This window comes from Elephas maximus, chromosome 3, assembly GCF_024166365.1.
Source record: "Elephas maximus indicus isolate mEleMax1 chromosome 3, mEleMax1 primary haplotype, whole genome shotgun sequence".
Lineage (NCBI taxonomy): Eukaryota > Metazoa > Chordata > Mammalia > Proboscidea > Elephantidae > Elephas > Elephas maximus.
The window spans coordinates 68903330-68922120 of NC_064821.1; the positions used below are offsets into that span (position 1 = coordinate 68903330).

Consider the following 18791-nt stretch of genomic DNA (forward strand, 5'->3'; position numbering starts at 1 on the left):
CCTCCCACTTTGTTCTTCTTTGTCAGTAATGCCTTACTTATCCAGGGCCTCTTTCCGTTCCATATGAAGTTGGTAGTTTGTTTCTCCATCTCATTAAAAAATGTCATTGGTATTTGGATCAGGATTGCATTGTATCTATAGATCGCTTTGGGCAGAATAGACATTTTTACAACATTGTCTTCCTATCCATTAGCAAGGTGTGTTTTTCCACTTCTGTAGGTCTCTTTTGGTTTCTTTAGTACTGTCTTGTAGTATAGGTCTTTTACGTCTCTGGTTAGATTGATTCCTAAGTATTTTATCTTCTTAGGGGCTATTGTAAATGGTATTGATTTGGTGATTTCCTCTTCATCACTTTCTTTGTTGGTGTAGAGGAATCCAACTGATTTTTGTATGTTTATCTTGTATCCTGATACTCTGCTGAGCTCTTTTATTAGTTTCAGTAATTTTCTTGAGGATTCTTTAGATTTTTCTGTGTATAAGATCATGTCATCTGCAAACGGAGATACTTTTACTTCTGCTTTGCCAATTTGGATACTGTTTATTTCTTTATCTAGCCTAATAGCTCTTGCTAGGACCTCCAGCACAATGCTGATTAAGAGAGGTGATAAAGGGCATCCTTGTCTGGTTCATGTTTCAGCGGGAATGTTTTCAGCTTCTCTCCATTGAGGATGGTGTTGGCTTTTGGCTTTGTATAAATGCCCTTTATAATGTTTAGGGATTTTCCTTCTATTCCTATTTTGCTGAGAGTTTTTATTGAAATTCTTGAAATTTCTATAATGTCTCAATATTAAATGAAAAGTAGATTTCTTAAATTGAAAGATTTTTTTGCCCCAACTTTGTTCAAATTCAGGCTCAGTATGGCCAACGGGATTTAAAACTTGGTAATGAAATTAGTACAAACATTGCACATTAGACAGGAACCAGTTCAAACCAGCCTCAGTGGTCAGCTACTTGTGCCTGCTCAGTGCTCTATCATTTTAAAAATGACTTTCATGATCAGAGCTTTGACTTGAGTCAAAGGCAGAATAGCTTTTAAAAGATTGAAATTTGAAGCATCTGTGGAGGCCAAAACACACATACCCATAATGGGGACTGCTATTAAAAAAATATGATAGTAGTACTGTGGACCATCTTGGGTGATGGTGCAGAGGGCCTCTAATTCCTCACCGAAGATTTGCTGTTGTGGGATTTATTTTTTAATTTATTTTTCCTTATCAAACCAGTATTTTTCTGGAAGTAGCCAGAATGACATCATATCAGATTGCAATATGTAGCTATATTTAAAGCTTTCCTTTTTCTACTGCATAAGAAGGTTAAACATAGGCAAAAGGACAAATATTGTATAAGACCACTATTATAAGATCTTGAGAAATAGTATAAACTGAGAAGAACACATACTTTTGTGGTTACGAGGCGGGGAGGGAGGGAGGGTGGGAGAGGGTTATTTACTGATTAGTTAGTAGATAAGAACTACTTTAGGTGAAGGGAAGGACAATACTCAATACACGGAAGGTCAGCTCAACTGGAGTGGACCGAAAGCAAAGAAGTTTCCGGGATAAACTGAATGTTTCGAAGGTCAGCGGAGCAAGGGCGGAGGTTTGGGGACTATGGTTTAAGAGGACTTCTAAGTCAATTGGCAAAATAATTCTATTATGAAAATATTCTGCATCCCACTTTGAAATGTGGCGTCTGGGGTCTTAAATGCTAACAAGCGGCCATCTAAGATGCATCAATTGGTCTCAACCCACCTGGATCAAAGGAGAATGAAGAACACCAAGGTCACACGATAACTATGAGCCCAAGAGACAGAAAGGGCCACATGAACCAGAGACTTACATCATCCTGAGACCAGAAGAACTAGGTGGTGCCCGGCCACAACCGATGACTGCCCTGACAGGGAACACAACAGAGAACCCCTGAGGGAGCAGGAGAGCAGTGGATTGCAGACCCCAAATTCTCATAAAAAGACCATACTTAATGGTCCGACTGAGACTAGAGGAATCCTGGTGGTCATGGTCCCCAAACCTTCTGTTGTCCCAGGACAGGAACCATTCCCGAAGACAACTCATCAGACATGGAAGGGACTGGACAACGGGTAGGAGAGAGATGCTGATGAAGAGTGAGCTACTTGTATCAGGTGGACACTTGAGACTGTGTTGGCATCTCCTGTCTCGAGGGGAGATAGGAGGGTAGAGAGGGTTAGAAACAGGCAAAATTGTCACAAAAGGAGAGCCTGGAAGGGCTGACTCATTAGGGGGAGAGTAAGTGGGAGTATAGAGTAAGGTGTATATAAGCTTATATGTGACAGACTGACTTGATTTGTAAACGTTCACTCAAAGCTCATTAAAAATATTTAAAAAAAAAAAAAGGTTAAACATTACATAAGACCTGAGTATACATTTTTACATTTCATATTTAGGTTTCCTTTGATGATTCTGGAGCACTGGTGGCACAGTGGTTAAGGCATACAGCAAGCTGAGGCTGCTAACTGAAAGGCAGGCAGTTGGAATCTACCAGCTGCTCTTTGAAAACCCTATGGGGCAGTTCTACCCTGTCCCGTAGGGTTTCTGTGAGGTGGAATCAACTTGATGACAATGGATTTGGTTTTTTGAGTTTTTTTTTTTTGGTGATTCTATGTCATTTGTTTTTCTTCTTTGATCTTCGAAAAGAATGTAGATGCTGTAAAAACAGGTGGGTCTCACTGCTTTACTTTATCGCTTTTTCTGTCAGGGCCAGTCTTTTTCCTCTCAGTGTAGGGCTCAATAATCAATGAGCTTAAATAGCAAGGAGCCTTAACATTTATGCCCTAAATAATAAAAGGAAAAAGTGGCACCGAAGAAAGGACATTCTTGCTAGAATTAGTGGCTTGGCTTAGTACTAAAGGTGTGTACTTATTTAGTTTGGCATCTGAGCCAACAGTTTAATGTCGGTTACAATGAAGTCCAGTTAGTTGTCCTTGTATATACTTACACTCTAACCCCAACCAGAAGGTGAATGGTGTATGGATGGATGAATAGAAGGGTTTAATGACTGACTGATTTAAACAAAATTTGCTTGTATAGCATATATATTTCCTTTTTGTTTTCTTTGTTCTTGAACAGTTTAGTGATAATTTCATTGAGAATTTTTTGTTTTTGTTTTGTATCTAACAGAATTTGATGGACATGAGGAAACAGGAAAACCTAGAGCCTTCCTAACTACCTTGTAGACTATGGATAGCTAATATGTGGTCAGGTAATTTAGTTTGAGGAATAGTAGAAATGTCTCCTTGTCCCAAATAGTGAACTTTTCTTGATTATAGGTATATAACCTGGATTATAGACTTTATTTTTTAAGAAATCGTTTAAAAATTGATTTTGAGATAAGAAACATTCTAACACATGTATACGAGAACGTTAAATTTGAAAGCTGTGTTCCACCATCAAGGAGCCACGGTGGCATCATGGTTAAAGCGCTCGGCTGCTAACCAAAAGGTTGGCTGTTCAAACCCACCATCCATTTCATGAGAGAAAGATGTGGCAATCTGCTTTTGTAAAGTTTTGCAGCCTTGGAAACCCTATGGGGCAGTTCTACTCTGTCCTTATATAGGGTCACTGTGAGTCGACTCAACAGCAGTGGGTTTGGTTTTGGGTTTTGGTTCCACAATCAGATTCTGTTGGACCAGGAATTTGTACTTTTTTTGCCTCAGGTAAATAAATCTCAGAAGAATCATTTCAGCCCTTGTCTTTTTTTCTTTTTCCCTTTCTTTTTCATTCACTACAAATCAATATAACAAACTAGTTTGTCAGCTTTTTGGGAGGGATTTTAGGGGTGGTGGTATCCTACAGACTCGTGGTGCCTAGTCCTAAAAGCAAGCTGAGTATTGGTACAGTGTATAAGAGTTGATTGGATCCTGTTTGGTTTAGGGCTTTTCACAAGAAATTAAATTATTTTTAAAGTGAAATAACAGTTATCATATTTGCATCTTTACAGAAAATTTTGTTTGGTTGCAACATTTTACAGATGCACAGCACCATAATAAAGATGAGCTTTTCAGAAAGGTTTAACTAGGATTGATCTAATTGCTTTAGCATAGACCTATGAGCAAACAAAGGTACAAGTTGTACTTATTTTCTCTCACCTCGCTGTATTGTTTCCCAAAGTGTTAATGTGTTTCACTCCCTTCTCTATTGCCTTTTTTTAAAAAAACAAGATTTAGAAGCAAAGATATGTGTAATCCAAAACATAATTTGTCTTTGACTGTAGAAATTATATACATAAGCTTTTTTTTTTTTTTTTTTCCTGTACCTCCTGTAGCCTCGTAGTTCCTGTGGATTGTGAAAGACTGAGAGTTTTGAGGGAAGGAAATGGCATGAAAGAGATAAGGATATTTCATTAGTAGAAAACAAAGAATAAAGTACATTTGAATTACTGGCTGGAGTAAGTTTGATAGACATGCCATTTATATAGTCATCCTTGCTTCTTTTGCAGGAACTCTTGACTCATAGTTTAAACAGGTGTTCGTTACTCAGAATTTTTATTCAGTAGAGGACGAAGCCTATATTTTCCCCCATATATATCTGAAAAGAATTCTGTTAAGTTGTTAGAAATTTCTGATTAACTTTTACAAATGTTATTAGCTATCATTAGACATTTGTTGTATTCTCGCTGGGTGTGTGGCTGAATGTTGGTAATATTGTATTTCTTTCTCACTCACTTCATGTGAATTTGAGGGCCAGATTAGTTGGGAAGAGTTATAAAGAGAGAGAAGGAAGGGTAGGTGGCAGTGGCTAATAGGCACCTCTCTGAGTCACTAGCAATGAATGCTGCTTTACTGGGGAATATTCAGCATGTTTCAACACCCCGTGATGGCAGCTCCTTGATTTCTAACTGACTAGTTTGTTTTTTTTTTTTTTTAGTTTCTATACGTCATTGGTTCTTCATGGTTCCTTAACAGAGGTCAACTGGAACTTAAATTTTTATGAATATCAAGTAGTTTTAGAAAACATTTTTTCTTTAAGATTAAAATCCCTTAATCGCTTTCATTGTAACTACACAGAAACAGTAACTTTAGCTCATGAAAAAGTATTATTTGGAGTAGAAAAATGTTAAATGGATGGCCAATAAGACAGAGATTTAAAGTTTTCAACTAATAATAAATGGATATCACTCTCAATAGGCCTTTAGAATGAAATAAAACCTTTCTTGGTTCCCTAGTCTTTGAATTGTTAATATTCAAAGACTTTAACTGAGTGTTACTAGAAAAAGAAATAGTAATTCAGTTGCTAAAGAATGAGAATCAAATATTGTGAATATATAAATAGCACAATAGTTTGTTACTGAAAAAGGAAACATTTTAAAAACTGTCCAGTTTCCTTCAGAGTATGCTGCTGTTTGTAGTTGGTGTGATGGAAAATAGACACTAGATGGTGATGAAGTATGGAGTTAGTGCTTTGAGATACTGTACTATGTTTTGTGATTAATGGAAGACTTCGAGTATGTTTTAAGAATCTTTTAGGTTCAGAATACTCTATCAGCACTGTCCAGTAGAACGTTCTATGATGCTGGAAGTGTTTTATATCTGTACTACCTTGTGTTATAGCCACAAGTGGCTGTTGAGCACCTGAAATGTGGCTTGTAAAACTGAGAAACTGAATTGCAAATTGTATGCAATTTTAAATAATCTCGTGTGTGTAGTGGCCACAGTATTAGAAAGCACACCTTTTGATATTTGAGAACTGAGCACCACAAATGATGACCTTTATTTCACTGACCAGGGATTAAAATACACTGTAGTGTAATTAATATTTATTTTTAGCAAACTTGGAAACATTGATTTTATTTTGCTGCTGTTAAAATTAAAGGGATTATAGTGTTAGGAAGATGACAGAGAAACTTAATTGAGGAATATGTTATTTTACGTCATGTTTTTATTTATGTATCATCTTCTCAGGCCCTCTTTGCTCACTCGATTTATAATTTATTTAACACCCTCTCTCCCAGCCTGTCTACCTCCCTTTTCTTGCTTCACATTGTATTCACTGATATACCCCCAAAACCTAGAACAGTACGTGACACTTAGGGGCTCAGGAAATATTTGTGAGGTGAATAAATGAAGGTTATAGCTTCCCAATAATAATGTTGCAATTTATTTCACATTATATGGCAAGCATTGAGTTAGATTAATAATATAAACTGCATTATGGCCATTACCTTATAACATAATAAAACATTTCTTAATGTCTGTGGTCCCATAAGTTTGTTTTTTTTTTTTTTTTTATAAGGGAAAGCAGCTCTCCCTAATGGTTTTAAAGACCCCATACCCAGACTCTTACAGCACTAATGGGCATGGTTCAGGTGGGGATGGCTCAGCTTTGGCTGGGCTGGCGGCTGCTACAGGCTGAGCAGGACATGGCTGTGGGCACAGGCTCTTGGGCTTTGTCCAGCAGGCAGGCGGGGCGGTGGCTGCAGGACCGGGGCTGGCCTTGCTCCTCAGGTGAATGTAACGAACGCAATGGGCAGGCAGGCTGGGCTCACTCTGCTCCCCCCTTCTATTCGGTTCCTCTCGCTCCACTCCTGCCGCTGCCCTTTTAGGCGCTGCTGCTGCCTTCTCAGGCCTCTGCCAGCAGCTCCAGCAGCAGCAGCGGTGGTGGCCCTGAGGTGGATGACTGAAACCGGGCTCCCATAAGGTTTTAATATAGTAAGCTTTACAGGGAGTTGTTGGTAACACAGTGACTGCCTGTGTATGATACAGTGTTCACACACTGGCCAAATCACGTAACGTCCTACCTATTTCATAGAATGTACCCTGGACATTAAGTGACGCATGACTGTATTTGAAACAGAACATTGAATTGGTTAAATTGTTGCTTCAGAATTTCAGAACTAGAAGGGACCTTGGCAGTAATTTGACCCCGCTGCCTTAATATAGGTTTAAAGTGGTTTAAAGTTCCAGTGAAGTCATTTATATTCTCTCACCTCCCTTCTCCCTTCATTCCCACAACCCAGTATATATAACCTATAAATGTTTTTGCTGTTGTTTTTTTTTTTCCAACATTCTCTCATCTCCATTCAGATAATTCCTTCATTCTTCTAGGCCTGCCTTTCCCGATGACTCCACAGCACGCTGGAGGAATTCCCCACATCCTTAACCCAACCACAGAAAAGCTCTTTCACCTTTCTTAACTGAAACTTCCCTGTTTTCTGTAATTTCTCATAACTCCCTCCTCAGTGCGAGAAGCACACCTGACCCCTATGACATCCTTAATAGCTTATTATCCTCAAAATAAAAACTTGAGGAGAAAGCTTAGGTAGAAGCTTTGTGGTTGCAGTTTCTTAGATTGAGGTCTTTCATTCTGTGGAGCAGAAGGTTTATGTTGGCATCATTTCTGTTTCTCTCTCTTATAAACATAGTTTAATGTATTGTAAACACATAAACATATATTACTTTGTGCCAGTCATTATTGAAAGTAGAAGAAATATATAGCCACTGTGACATAAAAGCACATCAGAACCTCCCTAGTTTTTTCTGAAGAAGTGTTGGGTTAAAATTTAAATGTTTATTTTTTCTTGCCGCTTATATAAAGAATGTAAATGAGGGGACAGGGAGCCAAAATATATTAAGCACCTTTAATCATCAGACTCTTCAGAAATTTATCTTATTTAATTCCCCTAACAACTCTGTATGCAGTTGGGTGGCACAAATTATTAAGCACTTGACTGCTAGCCAAGAGGTTGGCTGTTCAAACCCACCCAGAGGCACCTGGGAAGATAGGCCTGGAGATCTATTTCCTAGTTCTACTCTGCACAGATGGGGTCACCTTGAGTCAGAATCAATTCAATGGCAACTAACAACAACAACTGTATAAGTAATTATCTCCATTTTACAGATGTGAAAACTGAGGCTCATATAAATTAGTGACTTGTCTAGAGTCACCTAATCAGTAAATGGGAAAGCAGAAATTTTTACATGTTAGATGTGACTCCAAAGCCCCTGCTTTTTTGCATTGGTAAACCATCCTGCCTTATGAAGGTGGGAGTAGGGCAGAGGGAACAACAGTTATTTGATATAGAATAAAAATAGAATAGAAGGCAGTTTTTTGTTGTTGTTGTTGTTGTTGTTTGGTTTAATCCAATCAGCCAGCCACAGAAAGAAACCTGTATTATTTAGGGTAGGTGGGATAAATACCTAGTGACAACAGTGGGCCTGCCTGATATTTAACCTCTGTCTCTTTCAGCCTTGTTCTTAGGCAAGTTTACACGAAATACTTTCATCTAAGGATCTTGAGCTTAACAATAGTGACTATATGAGGGTTTATGTGAATATTCACTTGCCAAGTTTGTCTCCTTTGAAAGTTTTTATTACTTGCGAAGTGGTAAATTCTCAAAAACTACCATGAACATGCTTTTCTTTTTTTCCCCCCGCCAAAGTGAGAGTTTCACAGAAGCTCTCAGGATTCTTTGGAATCATAGTATGGCCCATGGTATTCACATTTCTTCCAGCCTTTATGAGTAGCACTTCTTTACCTTAATTGCATTTTGAAACTAGGTTCCATGGGCAAAGCTTAAAATCGAAGAATACTGTTTGTTCCTTTGTACTCAAGGTTAATAAATACTTGTTGCATGTTTCCTGTGCACTAAGCTGTTCTAAGCATTGAGGGTTTAAGGACAAATATATCGTGGCGCTGTGCACGAGGAGTTTCTAGCCTAATGGAAAGTCTGAAGAACATTCCAATTCAGAATGGTATGTTCAGCTGACCGTAAACATGATCAGCTGTTTACCTCTCCAATCTTATCTTTTGGCTCTTTTCTCTAGCCATACTTAGATACTTGTACATTTTTTTCACCTCTGGACCATTAAATTTTCTTAAGTTTGGCACACTTATCATAATCCCTTCTATGGCAGACTCAGATTGTAGATGTCACTTACTTCAGGATGTTTTCTCTGATCTCTCAGAACAAAGTTAGACACTGCCCCCCATATGTGTTTGCGTAGTACCTAACCCATTGCTGTCAAGTGGATTCCAACTCGTAGCAACAGAGTAGAACTGCCCGATAGAGTTCCGAAGGCTGTAATCTTTACAGAAGAAGACTGCAGAGCGACTGGTGGGTTCAAACCACCAACCTTTCAGTTAGCAGCCAACTGTGCCATCAGGGCTCCTTAGCCCCTAAGGTTCTCTCATTGTACTCTATTGTAGATCTTATTTACTTGAACTATAAGCACCTTAAGGTGTTTTTAGCACCAACACAGTGCTGGGCACATAATCCAACCAAAACCAAATCCACTGCCGTCAAGTCCTTTCCTACTCACAGCGACCCAATAGGACAGGGTAGAACTGCCCCATAGGGTTTCAAGGCTCTAAATCTTTGTAGAAGCAGACTGCCACATCTTTCTCCTGCAGGCACATAATCTGGATTCAGTAAATCTTTGCTGGAATTCTCATTGAAGGACTAAGGAAAGGCTTATATAGAAGAAGCAACATTTGAACCAGTTCTGAAAGGATGAGTTGGAGTTCCCCATTTGGATCTGGGAAAGAAATTCCAGGCCAAGGAAGCAATTCATATGATGGATGAGATGATGAAGAGCTTACAAATGACTACCAAGGCTTTCTAATTTCCACATGGGCTTTGAGACAGATTATTAGTAGTAGGATTTTACCTCCCGCAACTATCCAGAGCCAGCCAGACTAGATTACAGTAGATGATGAAGGAAGTCGTTCCCGCGCCTGATTATATCCTGAATTTGAAAATTAGTCTTTTACTTGAATATGTGTTTGTGTGACCTGCTAATAAATTTTATTGGCCATTCTTTCGAGAGGAGTGACTTTTTTCTTAACCTCTTGAGACATTTTAGGCCGTAGGAAAGTAACTCACTGAATTAAGCTGAGGAAGATGTAGTTAACATAGCTAAGAGTTTAGTCTCCTAGGCAATCTAATTTGTATTGACACATCAGTATAAAACTACATTTAAATAAAAGCACCATGTTTCAAGTGTTATAAACTGTTTCTGTTTATTAAAATGTCATATATATTCTCATGTTGGTGTATGTACGATGTGTTTGCTAACAAAATTTTTTGGAGTTGTAAATGTCACTAACACTTTTGAATCTCTAGGGGAATGTTTTTACCAGCAGAGAAAATACAGTGTAAGACATGTGAGGTCAAGAAAATTTTTAATTATCTCCATTTTTTCTTTTTTCTTGTTTTGAGTGTCAAATCAGAAGGAAAAAAATGTCTCTAAGTAAAGAAAATAATCAACAAAAATGTTTGTGTAGAGTAAAAGTTAGTAACATAGGTTAAACCTAAATGCTGGAATATATTCTGAACCCCATATCATCCCTTTCCAAGTCAAAGGACTTTTGAATATAAAAAAATTATTTTCTTAATCCAAAACTATAGAATTTCAGAATTTTTTTTATAACTAAAGTTGAAACCAAAAAACCATCGACAATCAAGTTGATTCTGACTCGTGGAGATCCCCATGTATGTCACTATAGAAGCACTGTGCTCCACCGGGTTTCAGTGGGGGCTGATTTTTTGGAAGTAGATCATTCGGCCTTTCTTCCAAGGTGCCTCTGGATAGACTCAAACCTCCAGCCTTTCAGTTAGCAGATGAGTACTTAAACTGTTTATACCATCCAGAGACCCCAAAGTTGAAATCATGCCTCAAAAGTAGTGATATAAGGAATTATGTACACTTAGAGATCATGGTTTTCAAGTGAAAACACAGATTCTCGCTACAAGTTAATTCATTACCGTACAATGTTTATGGTGAATTAGGGCATCGAAGCCCCAAATCCCAAAAAGAACTCTAGCCCAGACATAGACAGTAAAAACCTACTTTGATCTCAGTCTGTCTAAATCAAACTGTAGTTTACATTCCTTTGCCTAGTAAATATTATTTTTGTAGGGCCTTTTTTTGCCCTTTCCTTAAATAAAATAGGAAGAGATTCACAAAATTTAACCCTGTTACATTTCCCATTCCTTAAGGCAATAAACTGTAGAGGAAACGTACTCTAAAAAGAGAGCATATTTTATTAGATGACAATTAACAAGAGATAGATGTCTACTTTTTATAAAGTGAAACTTCCTTTTGCATTTCTAAATCATACTGCAGGAAAACTAGAATGAACTCAAGGCTTTGTAAAATTTTAAGGCCATTAGTGAGTCAGTATCTTTCTTTCTGCTTGTCTGCCTGCCAGTTGGCACAAAGTAAATATTGATTGTCAGAACGAAAATAAAACATGCTGGTCAGAGAACGTATGTTCTCTTGGCCCATGGGCAACATAAAGAAAACAAAAATTCTCACCTGGACCAATAAGCATCGTGATACACAGAGAAAAGATTGAGGTTGCCAAGGATTTCATTCTACTTGGATCCACAATCCCCATGCATGGAAGCAGCAGTCAGGAAATCAAAAGACGTATTGCATTGGGCAAATCTGCTGCAAGAGATCTCTTTAAAGTGTTAAAAAGCAAAGTGTTACCTTGAGGACCAAGGTGCGCCTGACCCAAACCATGGTGTTTTCAGTCACCTCATATGCATGGGAAAGCTGGACAATAAAGTAAGGAAGACTGAAGAAGAATTGACACCTTTGAATTATGGTGTTGGCAAAGAATATTGAGTATATCATGGACTGCCAAAAGAATGAACAAATCTGTCTTGGAAGAAGTACAACCAGAATGCTCCATAGAAGCACGGATGGCGGGACTATGTCTCACTTACTTTGGACATGTTGTCAGGAAGGACCAGTCCCTGGAGAGGGACATCATGCTTGGTAAAGTAGAGGGTCAGTGAAAAAGAGGAATACCCTCAACTCTCGAGAGATTGACACAGTGGCTGCAACAATGAGCTCAAACCTAGCAACAACTGTGAAGGTGGCACAGGACCAGGCAGTGTTTTGTTTTGGAACCAACTAGACTGCACCTAACAACATGATAATTATTGCTTGCATTCATTGAGAGCTTTTTATGTGCCAGGTACATTGCATAGCGTTTTATTTAAGTTCATGTCTTTAAATCCTTACAGTTACCCTGTACTGGTAAATATTGTTATGCCCATTTTATAAATTAAGAAACTGAGACTGAGAGATGAAGTATTTGCCTAGTGTTAACACCTAGTGTTGATAGAGCTGGAACTAAAATTTCAGTCTGACCCCAAAGTTCATGCTCTTAAGCAGTGTGCTGTATTTGTTTCTATGATGATAATGATGATAGCTACAGTACCTGCTGAGTGCTAGGCAATGAATTTGCCACCTTTTGTATAATAGCTTATGTATCCCCATCTTACGGTAGTGGAAAGTGATACAGTAGTGAAAATTAGCCACTTTTAGGCTAATAAATATAAGTGCCTAGGGTCCAAGATGTTGGACATCCCTAAGTTGAAGAATTCTTTCAATGTATTTTTCCTTTTACCTTCTTTCCTATTTTAATGGTCAACATCATAATGTATTTCTGATAACTGCCGGTATTAACAATTTGAATATTACCCGAGTTCACTTTTTTTTTTTAACTGATTACCTTATCATTGTCATTTTTCCGTTGTTACCTTTGCTGTATATACATCCAAAGCAGGTGGCAGATGATGGGATTAAAAAAAGAATGGCTAAGGGAAAGTCCAGATACTAGAAATCTATCTTTCTGGAATTTCAGGTTGGAGAACAAAGATTTAAAACTACACTTATTTTTTTTTTTGTAGCTGTCTTTTCTTAAAGAAATGTTGGAGCTCTGGCACTTGAAAACTTGGTGAAGTAAGACAGGATTTAACCTCACTGAGCCTTAGTTTTCTTATCTGAAAATTGAGTAAATAAATAAGACATCCCTCACAACACATTGCTAGTTGTTGGTGACAATTAGATGAAATAACCAATATCATACTGCTTAATACAGCGCTCAGAATTGTTCGTTCACCTTTTACCTTCAGGTGTTAGTGAAATAGAGACTTTTTTCCACTTTGATGACAGACTTAGGGCTTGTAATATTGTGATTCAGATTCAGGTAGAGCATAGCAGGTTTTCTTAGAACATTACCAATGGCTAGTCCATGTAATTGTACTGTGTTATTCTGCTCAGAAAAGTCATTTAGAAGAAATTCTGACTTCATACTTCTAGGATTGAAAACTATAATCCAGAGTATATGGCTAAACACTTTAAAAAGTTAATATGTAGCTTTTCTGCATTTTAAAAATTCAGTGTACACAGGTGTATCCGTATATAGAAATTCATCAAGCTGTATTCTTAAAGTATATGTACTTGACTGTATGTAAATTAGCTATATCTTGATTAAAAAAGAAAAATCATTTATAAGCTAGACCTTCAGTAGTTACATGTGATCAGCTGATATTTCAGTGTATTATGCCCAGCATATAGGACTGCTCCCACTTACAGTTGTGTTCCACTTGGGTTAAAATTTTGTATTCCCCAAGATCATATGGTAGTTATTACTGTTTAGCAGAAAGAGAAGTATAATAGCTTCCAAACTTTTGTTTCATGTGTACTGTTTAAACTTAGTAAGCACATTTTCAGAAATATTTCTTTTGTTCTTAGAAAAGATGTATTTAGTCTGAAAATATCATTCCTAATGTTATTAATTTCCTGTGCCTATGTCTCATTTTGCTTTCGGCTTGCCAGCCACAGGTAGGAAATAAAATTTTACAGAGAGCAAATAGGAAAATGCGTATCTTTGAGTGGACTTTTCTCATTAGTTCACTGTGCATAACCACCTACAGTTTGTATGTGTGTGATTAAGTTTATAAATTTGTCTTTGGTAGATTTGAATGGACTCTTCCTCTGCAGCTCTGAGCCTGGCTCACCAAGCTCAATGTCAGGGAAAGGGGTGTGGATTTTTTGGGCTGTGCCTCTCAGCTAGAATGTGGTTGGCAGTCTCCTCCCCTTCCTGCACTTCAGCTTTACACAGTATGCACTCTGGAATGACAGGCATTCCTGTGTGAAGAGAGCCGGCGTGAAGACATATTTGTAAGAACCACAGTGCACAGGCCAGGATACAGGGAAACAGACACTCCAGCAGGTTAGCTGACCTCGTGCCATTTCCTCATGTCCGGCAGCAACACCGAGAGGGGTTCATGTGTCCCCTCCTTATGTGGATTTATTTTTTAAGAGAAGTTTGCTTTTGTCCAGAACAGTTTGTTGTCGTGAGAGATACATCAGACAATATAATCATGGGGCAAGCTGACGTCTCCAGACCGGTAAATCCAGATGCAGTTGGTGAGTAATAGAAGGCAAAGAAACTGGGAAAGTCTTGACAGAGGCAGGGCAGATTTACAAGTGAAGCTGAGTGATTACATCGGAATTTGAATGTAAAGATTGTGATGTTTACAACTTTGGGATGTTTGTAACTCTGTGAAGAATGAGTGAAAACTTTTACGTTGTTCTTCACTCGGTTATATTAATTTCGTACTCATGGTTTTGTTTTACTTGATCCTTCAGGAGTTTTTTAATATTAAATTGCTAGGAAACCATCTGTTAATTTCTTGCGCTTGCAGGATAAGTGCTGTAGGAACTCTTATATAGAATTCAGTGATATTTTATTAGTATTTTGCAGGACTTGGGCAATTGATAGATACGTGATGTAGAGCTAGAACTGTTGACTTTTATAAACAGAACCATTTTTAAGAATTAACCTCATCTTTTAGACTCAGTTAAACGTTTTACAAGTAAGTCTCAGGCTTTTTCCATTGTGTTGATGTTTCCGTTTCTCTTAAGGCAGCATTTTGGTATAAACATTTCTGAAGTCAGTGCTTTACATTTGAAGTGTTAATATCTCTCTCAGGGATGGCTAGAGACCAAGACGATAATTGTGAATATAGCTCAGAGTTTCAAAACGGAGAGACGTTTGTCATTGCAAGTTCATTTTCTCAACCTTGTGGGGTTTTATATAAGATAAATAACTTAAATTGGGAAAATAATTTTAACTGCATGTTTGTTAAAAGGCTGCTAAACATAAGCAAGGTAAGAGAAAGCCTGGGAATCATTTCTTGACATTATACTATTAAACAAAGATTTACACCTCTTCTTGATTTATGAAGCAGGAGAAAACATGTTCAGTCCTTGACTGCTTTTGGTTCAGAAATAAAAATATAGGTGGCTTTAAGGAAAATTATAAAAATGTGGGAACACAGGTAATACTCCCAAATGTCTCATAATTCTATGCTACTTAGTTTCTAAAGGTAGTCTTCTCACTTGAGAACTTCCCTGAAGACATACCTATAGAAGTATTTTCATGTTTTACTTAAACTGAGGTACATGGATCACAGGAGAGAAAAAGTTTTTATGACTGAAGTTAGGACTTGACTCATTATACTTTGATCACCTGGGTCTTTATAATTTAGTAACCCAAACTTAAAAAAAAAAGAAACATTAATAGGAAAAGATATAGAGAAAAATATGAAGACCACTAGTGGGCCACTACCCAATTTAAGAAATGAAATGAAAAATATAGTGATAAAACTCACCCCCCGCCCACCCCGTGTTTTTACTCTTCACTCCCAGAGGTAATCACTTTCCTGAATTTGGTTAATAACGCACTTTTGGACTACTAAACTCATCTGTTCTTTGTTAACAACTATAAGGACCCAAGTCCTTTATTTATGCAAGTAATTTATTTATGACCCACAAATGAAAATATTTTGCAAAGTAGTGAATTGTTAAGCAGGTACAGTTTAGTGGTAGGTGACAGTATTTATGAAGAGTGCCTATCTAACATCCGTATATTGTAACAAAAATTTCAGATATTTTAAAAAGTGAGATAATAAAGTATCAATTGTGCTGCCTACCAGTAGCCCTAATAAAAGAGCTATGAGGGAGAAATAGAAATCACTCAGGTACCTAAGGTTTTTATATTTTCTCTGGATTTAATGTTTGTGTTTTATTTCCTATTACTGAGATAGTTGATTGGTGGCTGTCAGGTATTTTAATGGACAGGCTTGATTATTATATTATTTATAAATTCAGGATGCATTCTGTTTGAGCACAGCAGGACCAGATCATGAAGGCTTGATGCTGGACAACTTTGAGGACTATACCATTGCTTTAAACGCTTTTACCAAAACATAACAATTTCTTAATGAAATTTAAAAAGCATTTCTGTGGGCAGCGGTTTGAAAAGCCTTACCAGATTCTTTGGAAGAATAAATATACAAAGCGAATTAAAACCTAAATCATTTGTTTGCAGTTCTAGGCCTATAACAACAGTTTTGAACTTTAAAATTGATGGTACTAGTTTTGTCTAGTCAAGTGAGGCAAAACAAATAAATGAATGTATTGAATTGGTTTCTTATTATTTGTAAGGCACTCTAAATGTTATAGAAAACCCTGTAAAGGTATAATTCATGTCTGTATCCCCAAGAAGTTTACTTTCTAGTTGAGAATATGAATTAAAAATATAAAAAGAAAAAAAATTTCACAATTTTGCTTAAGATGAGATATAGTCTTTATTTTTAAAACTAGTTGTCTCTCTTGGCTTGTAATGGAAGTCCAGTGCTATTTATTTTCTGAAAGAATCTGCTCTCAAATAAATAACCCTTGCATGAGGATTCATACGCAAATTTATCAGCTGTTATTTGAGCTTCCAACCATTGGTTTACCATACCTCTAACAACTGGCACACTAATCAAGTGTTTGAATGCAGAGTGGGAACTTTTGCTCTGGTGTCTATTCAAGGAAATAAGCAGTTATCCTCATCAGTCCATATAAAAAGTTATCCTTAAGTGAAATATGTCCATAGGAGAAGACTGTAGATTTACCCAGATAAAATTTTCATATAATACTTTGTAGCTCTTGATCAAAATAAAAACTGTTTCTATGTTCAGTACAGTCCTTTACCATGGATCATATTAAAACAACCCAACTAATTATAACATATCCTTAAATTAGGCGCAAGACCAAGGAATTTTAATAAGCTCTACTCAACCACAGGAGCCCTGGTGGCTCAGTGCTTAAGAGCCTGGCTGATAACCAAAAGGTTAGCAGTTTGAATCCACCAGCTGCTCCTTGGAAACCCTATGGGGCGGTTCTTCTCTGTCCTATAGGATCGCTATGAGTCAGAATCAACTCTACGGCAACGGGTTTTTTAATGGGTTTTACCCATTAAACGGAAACCCTGGTGGCGTAGTGGTTAAGGGCTATGGCTGCTAACCAAAAGGTCGGCAGTTCAAATCCGCCAGGCGCTCCTTGGAAACTCTGTGGGGCAGTTCTACTCTGTCCTATAGGGTCGCTATGAGTCGGAATCGACTCGATGGCAGTGGGTTTGGTTTTTTTTTTTTTTTTTGGTTTCCCCATTAAACAGGTGAAACAGCAATGAGTTTTGGTTTTTTACCCAACTATAGAGCTTTGAACTCTCCTTTTTCCTGCCCTTCGATTCCCCTTCTCTGGAGCCCTGGTGGCATAGTGGCTAAGAGCGTTTTGCTAACCAAAAGGTCAGCAATTCGAATTCATCAGCCACTCCTCTGAAACCCTATGGAGCAGTTCTACTCTTTTCTGTAGGGGCGCTGTGAGTTCGCATCAACTCAACGGCAACAAGTTTGGAGTCCTGATGGCATAGTGGTTAAGCACTCACCTACTAACCAAAAGACTGGCAGTTCAAACCCACCAGCTGCTCTGTGGGAGAAAGATATGGAGGTCTGCTTCCAAAAAGATTACAGCCTTGGAAACCGTATGGGGCAGTTGTCCTCTGTCCTACAGGGTCACTGTGAGCTGGAATTGACTCAACAGCACACAACAACATTCCCCCCTCTAACTTTTTTTTTCCTCTTCTCTTTTTTGTTGCTTCATTTATCTTTCTTTTACTAAAAAAAAAAAAAAAATTTTTTTTTTTTTTTTTTAGTAGGTAGCCCGTATTTCCCACTTTTCTTTTACATAGGGACATTTTGCTTTAAAAGATACTATATTATGATATTATTTCCTCTCTTCTATATTCCTTTCTATCATCATTTTGTTCTGAAATTTGTAGTTATGGATTCTCACCCTCATGATGTTAGCAGTAGTTTGGGAGAAAGTTATTTAGAAATATATCATAATTAGGACACCCTTTAAACTCCGTACTGAAGTCACTGTTGAGGTTCACCCTTCAGCCAAAGATTAGGCAGGCCCATAAAACAAAATGAGACCAAATGGGCACAGCAGCTCAGGGACAGGACAAGAAGGCAGGAGGGGACAGGAAAGCTGGTAATGGGGAACCCAAGGTCGAGAAGGGGAGAGTGTTGACATGTTGTGAAGTTGGCAACCAATGTCACAAAACAGTATGTGTATTAATTGTTTAATGAGAAACTAATTTGCTCTGTAAACCTTCATCTAAAGTACAATTAAAAAAAAAAGAAATGTAATTCAAAGGCAAAATCAGTATTCATTGCTGGATGAATAAAATTTAATATAGCTAAATAAAAATATACTAGTGAATAATAGATGGATTAGTTAAAAATAATAAGGCAGTTTATAGGACTTTGGGGGAAGACAGTAGTATTTGGTCATCAAAATTATCAGACATTTCTCATACATACCTGAGTCTAACAATAAATGCTTTTCTCTGAAAAAGAAAGAACAGGCATGCTTTTCCCCATGAAATTCAGGATTCAGGAGGATTTACCAATGCAGAGTCTATGATGGACCCCTGAAAGGATTTCCTGTTATCAAATGCTGAATAACAACCAAAAATTGTTGGCCACTTTTTCTGCTCCAGTGAATTTTTCCAAATAGCCTATTGTCACAACCACATATCCCCTCTTCTACTTACAGGTAAATTTCAGAAAGTTCGTTTTCTTTTCCTGAGGGAATATCTTATATTCTGGCCCCTCACCACATT

The 18791-nt window shown here is 37.6% G+C and overlaps 1 protein-coding gene across 5 annotated transcripts in view; it reads left to right on the forward strand.

Moving 5' to 3' along the window:
• The window catches only part of PHACTR4 (phosphatase and actin regulator 4), a 138369-nt gene that overhangs the window by 73060 nt on the left and 46518 nt on the right, over positions 1-18791 (forward strand). Inside the window, exons 1-2 of one of the 5 annotated variants that reach the window (XM_049878462.1) lie at positions 13217-14003; positions 14114-14200. The exons of 1 other annotated variant lie outside the window; for it this stretch is intronic. In XM_049878462.1, the coding sequence (XP_049734419.1) occupies positions 14155-14200 (46 nt within the window). In that variant the 5' untranslated portion in view covers positions 13217-14003; positions 14114-14154. Of the gene's footprint in view, positions 1-13213; positions 14201-18791 lie in introns of those variants that run through there. 3 more of the 5 variants (XM_049878463.1, XM_049878461.1, XM_049878460.1) reach the window with 3 other exon arrangements.